This window comes from Taudactylus pleione, unplaced genomic scaffold (genome assembly GCF_031769625.1).
Source record: "Taudactylus pleione unplaced genomic scaffold, aTauple2 ptg000760l, whole genome shotgun sequence".
In the NCBI taxonomy this organism is placed as follows: Eukaryota; Metazoa; Chordata; class Amphibia; order Anura; family Myobatrachidae; genus Taudactylus; species Taudactylus pleione.
Window position 1 is genome coordinate 9,726,909 of NW_028285162.1, and position 12,539 is coordinate 9,739,447.

Sequence of the window (12,539 nt, forward strand, 5' to 3'; positions counted from 1 at the left end):
ATCTGACAATAGCGAGATTATATAAGCCACTTTTGTCTTGTTTGAAGGGAAGCTTGCTGCCTGGACTTCAAACTGGATCAAACACTGATTCAGGAATCCACGACAGCTTGTAGGATCCCCATCATACTTTGTTGGATTTGGAATCCGAATTGGTGTGGAAGCTCCTGCGGCTGGTGCAGTAGCGGATGGACCTGGTTGTACCGGAGGTGCTTGAGTGGCCCCGACTTGCGGCATTAGTGTCTGCAAGCACTGCATAATCTGAGCCTGGTCTTGTTCTTGCTTCTCAACTCTAACAAGTAAGTTCTTGAGCAGATCTCTGGTGACGGGTTACCAGCAGCATCCATGTTTTGGGCCAGAGTATTCTGTCACAAACTCTCGGACAGATAGTGGATGCAGCCCGTATTTAGGGAGTTGGCTAGACCTATGCCAGAGGCTTGGAGTCTAATGTGCCAGTGGTATTCACCAGGGACGCTCGCAAGAAGGTTTAGACTTGGCTGCGTCCAACACACAGGTCGCGGCCCTCAGGTTAGGTTCCCCTATACAGGTGCTGGTGAGTACAGGATATTGTGCAGAAGAATAACATAGTCGACAGGCCGGGTCAATACCAAACAGATGAAACAGGAGCAGGGAGCAGACGTAGACAGGTCACAGTGAGTAGCCAAGGTCAGAACCAGATATCAGGAGCAGTAAGAGGGATCAGACGAAATCGGAGTCACGAGCAAGCAAAGGTCAAGATCAGGATAACAGGTGAGTACTTGGAATGCTGGAGTATGATATGGAACCTATACTCTGGCACAGGAGTGTTCCCAGCAACTTCCTTTTAAAAGGCAGGGCTAGCATAGACGCCTCTGGTGACGTCATCACAAGTAGTGCATTGGCTATTTAAATGTTCTGCAGAACGGCGCGCCCGCCCCTAGGGGAGCCGCGACGCCTGCACACAGCCGTAACAGCAGGAGCCGGAAGTAGCCAACGCTGGGATCTCCCTGCTGCCGTCCACCGAGAGAAGGAACAGAGAGCCGGAGGAGGCTCTGTCGGCAGCGGGTGCCGGGTTCTCCCCGCCCGCTGCCCTCCGGAAAACCAGTGCTGCTGGACCCGGTAAGAGATGACCAGGTCTGGCACACTGTGACAGTTATGCACTATATATGTATGTTTATTGATGTTCTTTTATTTAGTGTCACTATGTATTTTTTCAGTGTGCTGTTGCTTTAATTTATTACTGAGTGCTAACCTGACATTGCAATCGGTGACCCAAGAAAATCCCCACACACAAAGGCATAAGCAGCTAGTGTGCTTCAGAGAATTCACACAAAGAGTGTCTAAATGGGATTTGTGTAATAAAAAAAACAACAAGTATATATCTACATACACATACAGTACATCCGTCCCCAAGGTGCCAAAGCAACAGCAGGGCACAGTATAATGTACTGACATGGGCTAGTAATGGTAATAATGCTCATCAAACCAGCTTTTAATAGCAGGTAGGAGCTAAATCACATAATCAGGCTTAGAAAGCAAGATATGGAAGAGACAGCCCAAATATCTCTCCCTGAGCTGTGCTGAGGCGGGCAATGCATAAAATGGCCGCTCAGCATCTCAGAGGAGGTGGAGAGAGGGGAGGAATGAACATGGGGACGCACTGTCTGCAGTGAGGAGGTGCTTCCAGGGCCGGGGAAGGGGCTAACAGGAGGATCCCTACTTCCCTGTCTGGTATGGACCCCAGGGTATCGGCCAGCTCCACTATTAAGCAGTGTCCTATTCTGCGACAACCCTCAGGGTTCACAAAATACGCGCTTTAGCGCATATTTACGCACTGCAGGCTGTTGGGGGACCTAATTTTTAAAACTAAGTGTGTCCCGCAGGACGCGCTGTGTGCAGCCAATCGTCGCCGGCGGCGGCGGCGCCCTCACAACCAATAGCCACCAGTGGAGTTTCCTCGTCTAGTCCCCCGCAACTCACCCAATCTCCAGGCAACTCCGACCAGCCAGACACCCGGACTGCCAGGCTCCACCCACTCCCCAGAAGCAGCAGCGCCTCCAGCCAAACACTCATTACTTGTTTCCCCACGAGTCTTTCCTCCAGCTCAGGTTGGTCTCCTGCGGTGCCTCTGCATCCTCTACAGGGCGTGCTGACTCTGATACTACCGCAGAGATTGTCCCGACTCACCCAGTGCTGTGCAGCCACCCTCCTCCTCATCAAAGGTAGCGCTGCTCTCTATCACTGCCCCAGGATGTGTGGTCTGTGTATGGGTAGCGAACCACTGTAACACTCCCATGTCTGCCTACACTCCCTTGCCTTGCAACTGTGCCCGGAGAGATGGTTAGGCTTATGGCTGTGACCCTGTACAGTAGGGATGTGTAGATGTGTCTCCCCCTTGCAGTAGTGTGTGTCTCCTGTGCCTGCACTGCCTTAGAGCCTACCCCCAGTAATGCCTGTCCCTAAGCACCTGCTTGCCCCAGCTACTATCTGTCCATACCCCCTTCCCCAGTACTGCCCCAGCTGCTATCTACCCTTACCTCTTTCCTACTGCTAATCTATCCCCATCCTTGCCCCCCCAGCACTTTCCCAACTGATATCTGCACTTACCTCCTCCCTGCCCCACGGCCTGTCCTTAGCCCCCCACTTCTCCCTGCCTCTATCTCCAGCTCTACCCCAACTACTGCTTACCCTTAACCCCCTATACCCCAACTGCTATATCCCCCAAGCATTGTACCATAATATGTGAGGGGACCCAGAAAAAGAGGAATAGGACCCCAATATTTTAAAGTGAGGGGTCCCTGGGACCCCTCACTTTAAAAAAGTGAGCGGCGCGGAGATGACCGGTGCCCTCACAACCAGCACTGGTCTCCAGCACCGCTGTGACTTCCACGTGGTGTGCAGCTACCTGTACCGCTTGCTCAGAAAAATAAAAACATTAAAAAAAAAAGTTATTAAAATAAAGGGGGACATCTAATACATCCCTCCTGACAAGGTGCCCAGCTACTACCTATGGAACCAAACTAAAAACCGAGGTCCCAGTGGCTGGGAGCGGGGTATAGAGCAGAGTGGGCTTGTGGGTAAATGTCATTAACCATTTGGTGCCCAGTCTTTCCTCCCCAGGCTATACCCAGAGTTATCCCTGTGCCCCCTAGTGGAGGAAGAAGAAATAAAGAAAATTAAATAAAAGAAGCTTAGATTGGTGAGCAGTCTCTAGAGATGTGCCTTGCTTCTGCAGGGAATCAAACGAAACTGACCTGGCTGGGGTAGTGGAGTATAGGGGGGAGGAGCCGGGACTGCTGGGAGAATGAGCTTAACTAGTTGGTGCCCGGACTCCTCCTGCTACACCATATAGCCATGGTCTCTGCCTATGTCTCCTATTGAGCATTGAAGAAACAGACTTACGGTATCTTATTTGAAATTTTATAATTTTGAGACTGTTAACACAAGTACTCAGGCAGAACGGAAAATCTAAAATTGATAGAAAACTGTAAATACTTCATAAACATGAAGGTGGATGTTGTTTTCTTGATGTCCTCTCATTAAATATGGCTACTCCTTTATGTTTCTGATTGGTTTCTGAGTTGTGAATGCTTTACTCCTAAATTCACCGGCTGCATTTTTAACTTACTGAAATCACTCATCCCAAAGCAAATGTTCAATAACTTACTCTTCTACAGTACTTGTGGAAACATGTCAATACAAACATATAATAGGAATTTCAGGCACACTAGGGTGGAATACACACTTTGTTCCCAGATTGAAAAATGCTTAGTTGGTAGAGAAATACAATAATAATGTCCATAAAATATATATTTGATCCAGGGGGTGCCATTTCAATATGTGAAGGTTGAAGTTGAACTTCCTAAATAATTGATGATTATGTACCTCCCAGTGAAGCAGGATGCATGGTCCATTATAGTGCACACCCCACTATTCCAGACCTTCTTGACTCATTAATAACCTTTGTACGCAGAAACCCTTTAACAACTCGTGTGGCACAGGCTTGGCAAGCATATTTTTGTATCCATCACTAATACAGACTTGCTGTTGAACTGCAATCGCACTATAAAACCACAGCTTTACAAGAAACACAGCTAAAGGTGCTTAACTGAGTATAAGTTTCCCAATATGCACATATGGTTAAAGTGGAGTAAAGAAGATGCTTAAAGTATGGGACTTCCAGAGCTGACTGATTCTATGGAATATAAATGTAAGAGGGAAAAAAAGGTTTTGGTATATAATTTCTTAATATTACATTTGAAAAACAACCTACCAAGATCCCAGTATTTTGCAGTAATTATCCCACCGCATGGGATGCTGGCGCTTAGACTACCGGCGCCAGAATCCCGAAGGTAAGTAGTGGGGTTAGGGTTAGCGGTTATTGTTAGGCACTAGGGGAGATTTAGGCTTGGGATTCGGGGGGTGAGGTTAGGTTTAGGCACTAGGGGGTGGAGGTTTAGGTACCGGGAGGGTTCGGATGCTGACCGACGGGATGGGTATGGGATGCCGGCGCTCAGGATCCCAGCGGTCAGAATCCCGATGCCAACATCCCGGCAGGGTTAGAATACCTAACCTTCCCATCCTTGCACCCTAAATGTATCCCTCCCCCCTTGGTGCTTAACCCTCCCCCTAACTTACTGTACCTTCGGGATACAGGCGGACGGCATGCCGGCACCGGGATTCTGACAAGTGTCGGGATCCCGGTGCTGGCATTCTGAGCACTGGAATCTCTGTGGTTGGGATACTGACCGCATCCCCTGATCGATAGGTTTCATTATCCTAACCCTGTCGGGATGCAGGAGTTGGGATTTTGACCACCGGCAACCCTTACCCAACCCCCCTAGCACATTCCCAATACCCCTTTTTTTCATTAAAACAGTCGGTAAGAGTTACAATTTCAAGAAAAAAAAATATAGTAGATTTATGGTACTTCCCATTTAAATCTCTTTCTCTGACTCCATCTGGAGGACCACTTCATTACACATGAGGTTAGAGTGGCGTTGAGTCGTGTCCCCCAGATGGAGTCAGAGAAAGAGATTTAACAGATAAGTACCGTAAATCTTGTTTTCTCTTCCTACATATGGGGGACACTTCATTACATATTGGGATGTCCAAAAGCGAGTGGAATGAGTAGAGTTCCTACCTGGAACTGGTTTATTAGCTGAAGTTTAAGTCTGTCTAATAGATTCTTTAATTTACAGTGTTCTCCCCAGAAATTTTTTCCAGCCAGGTGGCATCCAAAAGTAGCCGGGGGCCATCGCAATTATGCGCGCCTCGGGAAAAGGAGTATCTCCCTTACCCATCTAGCCCGACAGGTCTCAGGCTGCTCCCCCACTGGCTCTCAGGCAAAAGTGCCCCTTATGCAGTGCCCCCTGTATTTGTGCCCTTTATACAGTGCCCCCTGTAGTTTTCCCCTTTATGCATTGCCCCCTGTAGTTTAGCTTTGCCCTTATGCAGTGCCCCCTGGCTGAAGTAGTGCCCCAGGTTTAAATAGTGCCCCTTAGGCAGTGCCTCCAGGCTGGTCCTGGCCCCAGCCCAGAACTTACCTTTACTTGCTGGCCGCTCGTGCTCCCACTCCCGTTGCTTCGCGCTGACTGGATCTAACTAGATCCAGCAGGCGCGCAGGGCAGGCTCCTCACGTCGCCGGTGACGTCACCCGCGCAGTGCATCACTGGGAACGCTTGCCTCTGAAGCGATCGGAGGCTTCTTTAGCCCCCGGCCACTTTAGAGGCCAGCGTTCCACAGCAGGGGTCGGCGGGGGAAAGTGCCGGGTGGTAGGCTGTTTCTGCTGGGCGATGCACCCGCAGAAAACAGTCTGGGTAAAACACTGATCTATTTAGCTATAACTTGTGTAGATTCTGGTCACCTTCTATTCTTGGCATCATATAGAATGAAGAGATTATCTGTCTTTCTAAGCCTTGCGGTCCTGTCCAAGTACATTCTTAAAACTATGACCACATCTAGCAATGAATTTTTGTTTGCTTATAGTCTGCTTTAAAAAATAAGTGGGATCACTATTTCCTGAATTAAATGGCAATCATACTACTACTGCTACATACTACTTTAGGTTGAAATGAAGGATGTGTACGAAACACTGCCCTATCTTTATGGATAACAAAATATGGATATTTACAGGATAAAGCTCTCAATTCTGAGACCTTCCTAGCGGATATAATAGGTAGGAGAAAGACCAAATTTCCAGGTTAACCATTAAAAGGTCTACCTCCTCCACCGGTTCAAAAGGAGGAGCCTTAAGAGGGAGGGGGAGATTACAAACCTTCTTCTCTAGGCACCAATCAATCTATTTTTTCCAGACTCCATGATAATTATCTGAAGAAACCCTTTTTCTATCTTTAATCATGGTCTGAATAACTGAATCTGAAAACCCTTTTTCTTCAGAATCTTGGCATCAAGAGCCATGCAATTAAACTTAGCTTCTGTACTTCCTGACATAGAATTGGGCCCTGAGATAGTAGGTCATTCTGTAGAAGGAGACAGACTCCCTGACCCACAGCCATTTCTACTATACTACACTCTTTGGACAGTTCGGTGCTACCAAAATGGTTTGCGGTTAATATCCCGGCAATCAGGATGCCAAAATTGAGGGGAGGGTTAGGTTTAGGGGCCCCGGGGAGACTTAGGGTTAGACTGCAGGAGAGCAAAGGTAAAGGTTAGGGGACAGGGTGGGGTTAGGGTTCAGGCACCACCGGACGGAGGTTAGGGATAGGCACTAAGGGGGGAGGGGTTAGGATTACGCATTTACCGAGGGGGTTAGGGTGTGGGGTAGGGAGGGGGTCCCTCCCTCAATAAGTTTAGAATCACTATTCGTTCCAACACATTCATGGGAAGCTGTGCTTCCATCTGGGACCATAATCCCTAAAAGTGATAATTTCCCAGTAAAGCCCACTCAGCCCAAGACTGGTGTCTGTGGAAAACACTGTCCAGTCCAGAGAGAGGAGACTTTGGCCCTTGTTCAGGTTTTCTATTTTGCTCCACCACACGAGAGACTGCCTTATCTCTGGTGATAAACAATTACACCGGACACCTAACCGGCACAAGTGTGGAGATCATTTGCTGCAACTTTGGAGTTAACATCCTCTCAGCCCTTCAGCCTGCTGCAAACCTACCCAGCACCTGCCGCCCACCACAGGGAAGAGATGGCGGTCTCACAGGGATTAAGCAGCGCAAATGCTGCACTGAATTCAGAGGTTGACAGGCCGTGGATCGATCGCTGTAAACTGCCATTTGGGGAAGCAGCCCTGACAACCTCAATAGCCGGACGACCATATCGGAACAATTGTGCAGCCTTGAGGGCGAGAAATTTTACTTCTCATTGACTATTATTGCGGATACCATCGGCTCTTATTTGTTGCTATTATCCCATTCTGTGCTGGATTGGAATGGTGCTCCCCTGTTCTCTTAAATTCTTTAGATACTTGGACATTAGTGCAATAAATAAAGGAAGGGGATATACAGTCTCTCTCTATGCATATTGTGAATCAAATTTAATTTTATTGTGCATATTTTTGCGTTTTATATATGTGTGATTTTATGCTTGCTGGGTTGAGTTTCAAAACCTTAACAGACTGATAGCGCAGTTCTGTTTTTTTCTTTTTCTTGCTATACTATTAAGAGTGCAGAGAATTATTTAGAACAGCTACTGAGATCAGTCTGTTAATGCCACAAGTGTTATTCAGGGATAATCAGCGCCCACTGGTTTTAGTTCTTGCTTCTTTGATAGAGCAATGAACTGCTTTGCTAAATGGTTGGATCTCAGTATTTAACGGGAACATCCTGAAATTAATCCTTGCATATTTAATGGTCTCGAAAAAGAAAACCATCATTCCTAGTAGTTTCATACAAAGAAGAACTGACAGACTTCTTAGCCCTAGAACTCTATTGACCAGTGTCTGAACTTTCCCTCTGTCAGAAAAACTTTGGACACTTCTATGTTGAATCTTAAACCAAATATGTGTATCTGCCGACTGGGAATCAACCTGGATTTTTTCCAATTGATTATCCAACTGTGGTACTGTAACACTTCCAATGATCTTAGAAGATCTTTTTGAAGCATCTCCTCCCATACTGCCTTGAAGAGTAAATAGTCTAGATAGGAATCAGGATGACTCCCTTCTTCTTTAGTAGGTATAAAGATATATTCCCCTGTTTATAGGAATTTCTTTATTCAAAAGGAGTATCTCAAGTGTTACATTTAATGAGAAAAATAAATACAAACAAGAAATGTGATACTGTTTGATGGAAAAATATCTATTAGCAGAAGCGCCAGTTATTGGGGATGCCCCCCACTCATAAGACTCACAGCCTTAAACTTGTGTTCAGACATATAATTGGTATCTTTGAATGTGAATCTGTAAATAGTCACCATATGTGATGAATATTATGGGGTTACCCCCCTAAACATCTCACTCACTGTGTAATAAAATTTCAGTCCAATATAAAAACAATAAGGATATTCTACCCAGCCAGAGGGAGGTGGTAGTCCATAAGGTGCAAAGATGTTAGAGATCCCAGAATTGTCCTTCTTATGGAAACACACACTTCCTTTCAATGAGTAGGTAATCCTAAAAAGTAGCCACGTATCCACACCTAGCATTTCAACCCACCAAAGTTTTTTTTTCAAGGTGTGCAGTAAGAGTATAGTAATGAGAGTCAGTGGATTGTGATTGTTGACAGTAATATTGTTGAGTCCACAATAATCAATGCAGGGCTGAAGCCCACCTTCCTTCTGCTTAACAAAAAAGAAACCTACTCCTGCAGGTGAAGAGGATGGGTGGATAAACACCTTCTCCTTAATACAGGCAGACATCGCAGTAGTCTCAGGAATGGAAAGCGGATAAGTACAACCCAGAGGAGGTAACTTTCCAGGAAGTAAGTCGATAGGGCAATCCCATTCTCAATGGAGCGGTAACTGGTCAGTGCAACCTTTGCTGTAGGCATCTTGATACTGGAGGTACTGAGAAAGTAGTTTCTCAGGAATAGACTAGTCTGAATTTCGAAGAGGAATTACTTTCTGTAAACAGAATGAAGAGCAGGCTTTACTAAAAGACAGAATTTGCATGGTTGACCAATCTACCTGTGGTTATGGATTCACAGCAATGGAAGACCAAGCACAAGTGGATGAGAGGCCTTGGGAATAACCAAAAAAAGAGATCCGCTCTGAATGCAAGACTCTGATCCGGATGTCAGAGTTTGGTGCGTAAAGAGACTGGGCACTTTAAGTGCCAAAAACCACAGATAAAAAGAAAGAGTTTAAAGGTAAAGTGTCTATAGGAATCGGATGCTTGTCCACATAATCAACAGAAAATAAATTTTACGCTGCTCCAGAATCTAAGAGTCGATAAGGTGTCAATACTGGAAGGAAATTCTATGGAGACTGTGATAACTAAATAATTTTTCTGCGGAGAGAGAGATTCAACACTCCTAATCTCGTCTCACCCTTGGAGACTAGGAGCACCCTTTTCACCGGTCAAGAGTCCAGGGTGTGATTGGTCTCCCCGCAGTAAATGCAGTGCTGGAATTGACGATGTCTGATGGTCCTTAGCCAAGATCTTGAATCTGTTGACCTGCATAGGTTCTTCCTCTAAAAAGGTGGAGAACTGGAATGAGGGGAAGGACGAGGTCTGAAGTGCTCATTCCTAGATTTTTCCACAGAACGTTCCCTGATATGCAAGTCAACTTTATTGCACAAAGACATAGATAATTCAGTTTGGCGGACTGGTCTCTCGAGACAAGTTCATCCTTGATTCTGTCTGAATTCCAAAATTCATTTAAAAATGTGGTTGTAAGAGCCTCCTCATTCCACTGGAGCTCCAAAGCGAGGGTCTGATGTACTGACTGACAGACTTGGTACCCTGACGGAGTCTCATAATGTTCCCAGAGGCAGAAGTTGATTATCCGGGCTCATCAAATATTTTATGGAAAAAAGTGATGAACGAGGCATAGTCATCCAATAGTGGGTTTTCTCATAATGGGGACACCCAATCCAAAGTACAATCAGTCAGTAAGGATACAATGTAGGTAACTCGTGTCTTGGCGGTAGGAAAGCTGGCTGTCTGCAGAGTGAAGTACACATCACACTGGTTGAGATACCCACAACACAATTTAGGGCTACTGTCAAACTTGTTCGGTATTGGCAAGTAAGGTAGTTACATGGGAGGAGGAGCTGGAGCCACTGAACTAATGGAAGGATTAGGAGGATTGTGTGCTAGAGTCTGCTGCTGGAAACTACCTTGATAATCTGAAGATTTGCAATTAACTGACACAGGTGGATATGCACAGAAACAGACAGGATGCAGATCAGGATAGTAGCAGACCAGCTTTTCAGGATTGTAATAATAAGGGAAGGGAAACAGGGGAGAACCTAAGCACTGGTAAGAAAAAGGAAAATCACAATATGGTATTTTAATTAAGACATACTACCCACTATTCCAAAAGGATTAGATGGTAATTTATGATATCCATGAGAATCACAAGTGTGGGGGGTGCTCCCCTGAGAGTTAAGGTTTAGAGTACAAATTGAGAGAAAAATTTGTAAAGCTTTTCAGGATGCATGGTGGAATAAGGCTGAAGCAGTTATGCTGGATGTGGACTTGGTTGTGCAGGCCAGCTACTCAGGATGCAAATTTTAAAACTCGTTGCTTATCATAATGGTGCTCCAGCCAATCATCACCTAACCATCATCAGGTTTGGAAGTGAATTGGTTTGAGCATCATTTATCATATTTAATGAGTTTCATAAAGTGCTGTGTATGATAAAACACATTGATAAATGATGCCCTTAGTCTTGTCAGTATTACCAATTATCAGATATGATATATGTATTAGGCAATACCCGAATGTTACACTGATATTATAACAGACTTATACCCACAGAGATACAGCAAATATCTGAATAAAAGTAAAATATAAACTCTCAGATATTTATCACATTCCCTGGAGTTGACTGAGGTGGGGGGGAGGAGCTTTGTCAGATCATTCCATATTATCTTTTTTTCAGCTGTTGGACTGAATCATTCAGTCTGGATAGGATTTCTCCTCCTGGCCCTGCTGCTCCAGCTGGCCGGATGACTTATCTCAGCACGTTACCCTCTCTGCTAGGGTAGGCACTGAGTGCATCTGCCCATCCTAACTACTATTCTGTTAGCGTGATAAAGGGGACCATTGCCCAAGATCCAGCCACCCCTCCTTTGCCTAGGAATGAAGTCTGGCCTCTTCTGCTAGATGGTTTCCGGTATACTGTAACACCTCCGTGCGACTTCCGGCTTCTGCCAGTGTATCTATCCCCTGCGTGCGGGCCCCCTAATCCCCACGAGCAATGGCTGCCCCTCTTGCTGGTTCCATTAAGCCTTTGAACAGCGTCTACAGTGCCTCTTAACTGCTGACCTCTCTTTATCAAAGACCTTCCTTCCCCCTAACTGTATTTTTGCCACCTCTGGTTCACCTTGGACCTGCTAGATGGAGGTGGCAAAGTTGTTTGACACCTCACGTTTGAGGTCTGTAGGTGGAAATTTATATTTACGAGTTTTGTATGTTTTACATGCGCACACTAACTTTTACCTTTGCCGCAATTTACCCAAGCTTTGTATAATCATTTATCAACTCTGTACTTGACACAATTTACAATTTTTCGGCTGTACTGTTTTTTTTTTATACAGAGACAAATAACATGAAGTAAAACTTTTAAAAACAAAACACAAAACCAGTAATAAAAAGTAATAAATTTGTTCTTACCAGAAGTAATAGCTCTGTGATATTGATACATATCTTCATCTACTAACTCTTGTGCCATTTGTCTGATTTTCTCCTGAATAGATTCTAATTTTTTATTTGCTTCCTTTAATACCTCATCTTTCTTGGGGTCACTGTAAATAACATTCATTAAAGTGAGTACCAGAGTGAAAAATGTGCTATTCAGTATTCAAAACATATTGCATGGATGGTTTTCATACAGATGTGTCCTCATACACTATTGCTGCAGTCACGGCAAACAGTCCCTCTTGGCACGCCAGATCTCGTGTGACTCTGCTTTCGCCGAGCATCTCTTTTGCGTCTTATTCGCTTGAAACTGTGTTTTTGAGTGCTTCTAAGTCAATCTATACACGAAGTGCTATGCTGCACCGACCGTAGCTTTTTTTCACTCCAAGTTCCGTTGTGCAACACTCGCGTGAACATCGGCCATCTGAGTAACAGTCAGATTACATTTGAGCCTGCATTATGTGGTTCTGACAGAGTTAATAAAAAACAACCACCTGGTCTGTCTACAGAAATTATTACACTCCCCAGTATCTCTCCCACTTACTATTAAGTAACTATAATAACCTGTAGTACAGATATGTAGCATGGATAAGCCAAATCTAAAAGGTAAATTGGATCCAAAAAGAATCTGAGACCAATTTTATTAAATTAAGTTTAGTATGAGAAGAATACTGACAATGCTTAAAGTACATATAGCAAAACAATAATAAATCACATGCAAAAGTTTAATTTGGCAAATAATTATGTCGTACATACAGTCAGGTGCATAAATATTGGGACATTGACAGA

The 12,539-nt window shown here is 44.9% G+C and overlaps 1 protein-coding gene across 1 annotated transcript in view; it reads right to left on the reverse strand.

The window, feature by feature from the left end:
• Positions 1 to 12,539, reverse strand: part of TSNAX (translin associated factor X) — a 162,207-nt gene that overhangs the window by 76,392 nt on the left and 73,276 nt on the right. The window contains exon 5 of the mRNA XM_088457419.1: positions 11,727 to 11,857. Within this exon, the coding sequence (XP_088313545.1) occupies positions 11,727 to 11,857 (131 nt within the window). The remainder of the gene's footprint in view (positions 1 to 11,726; positions 11,858 to 12,539) is intronic.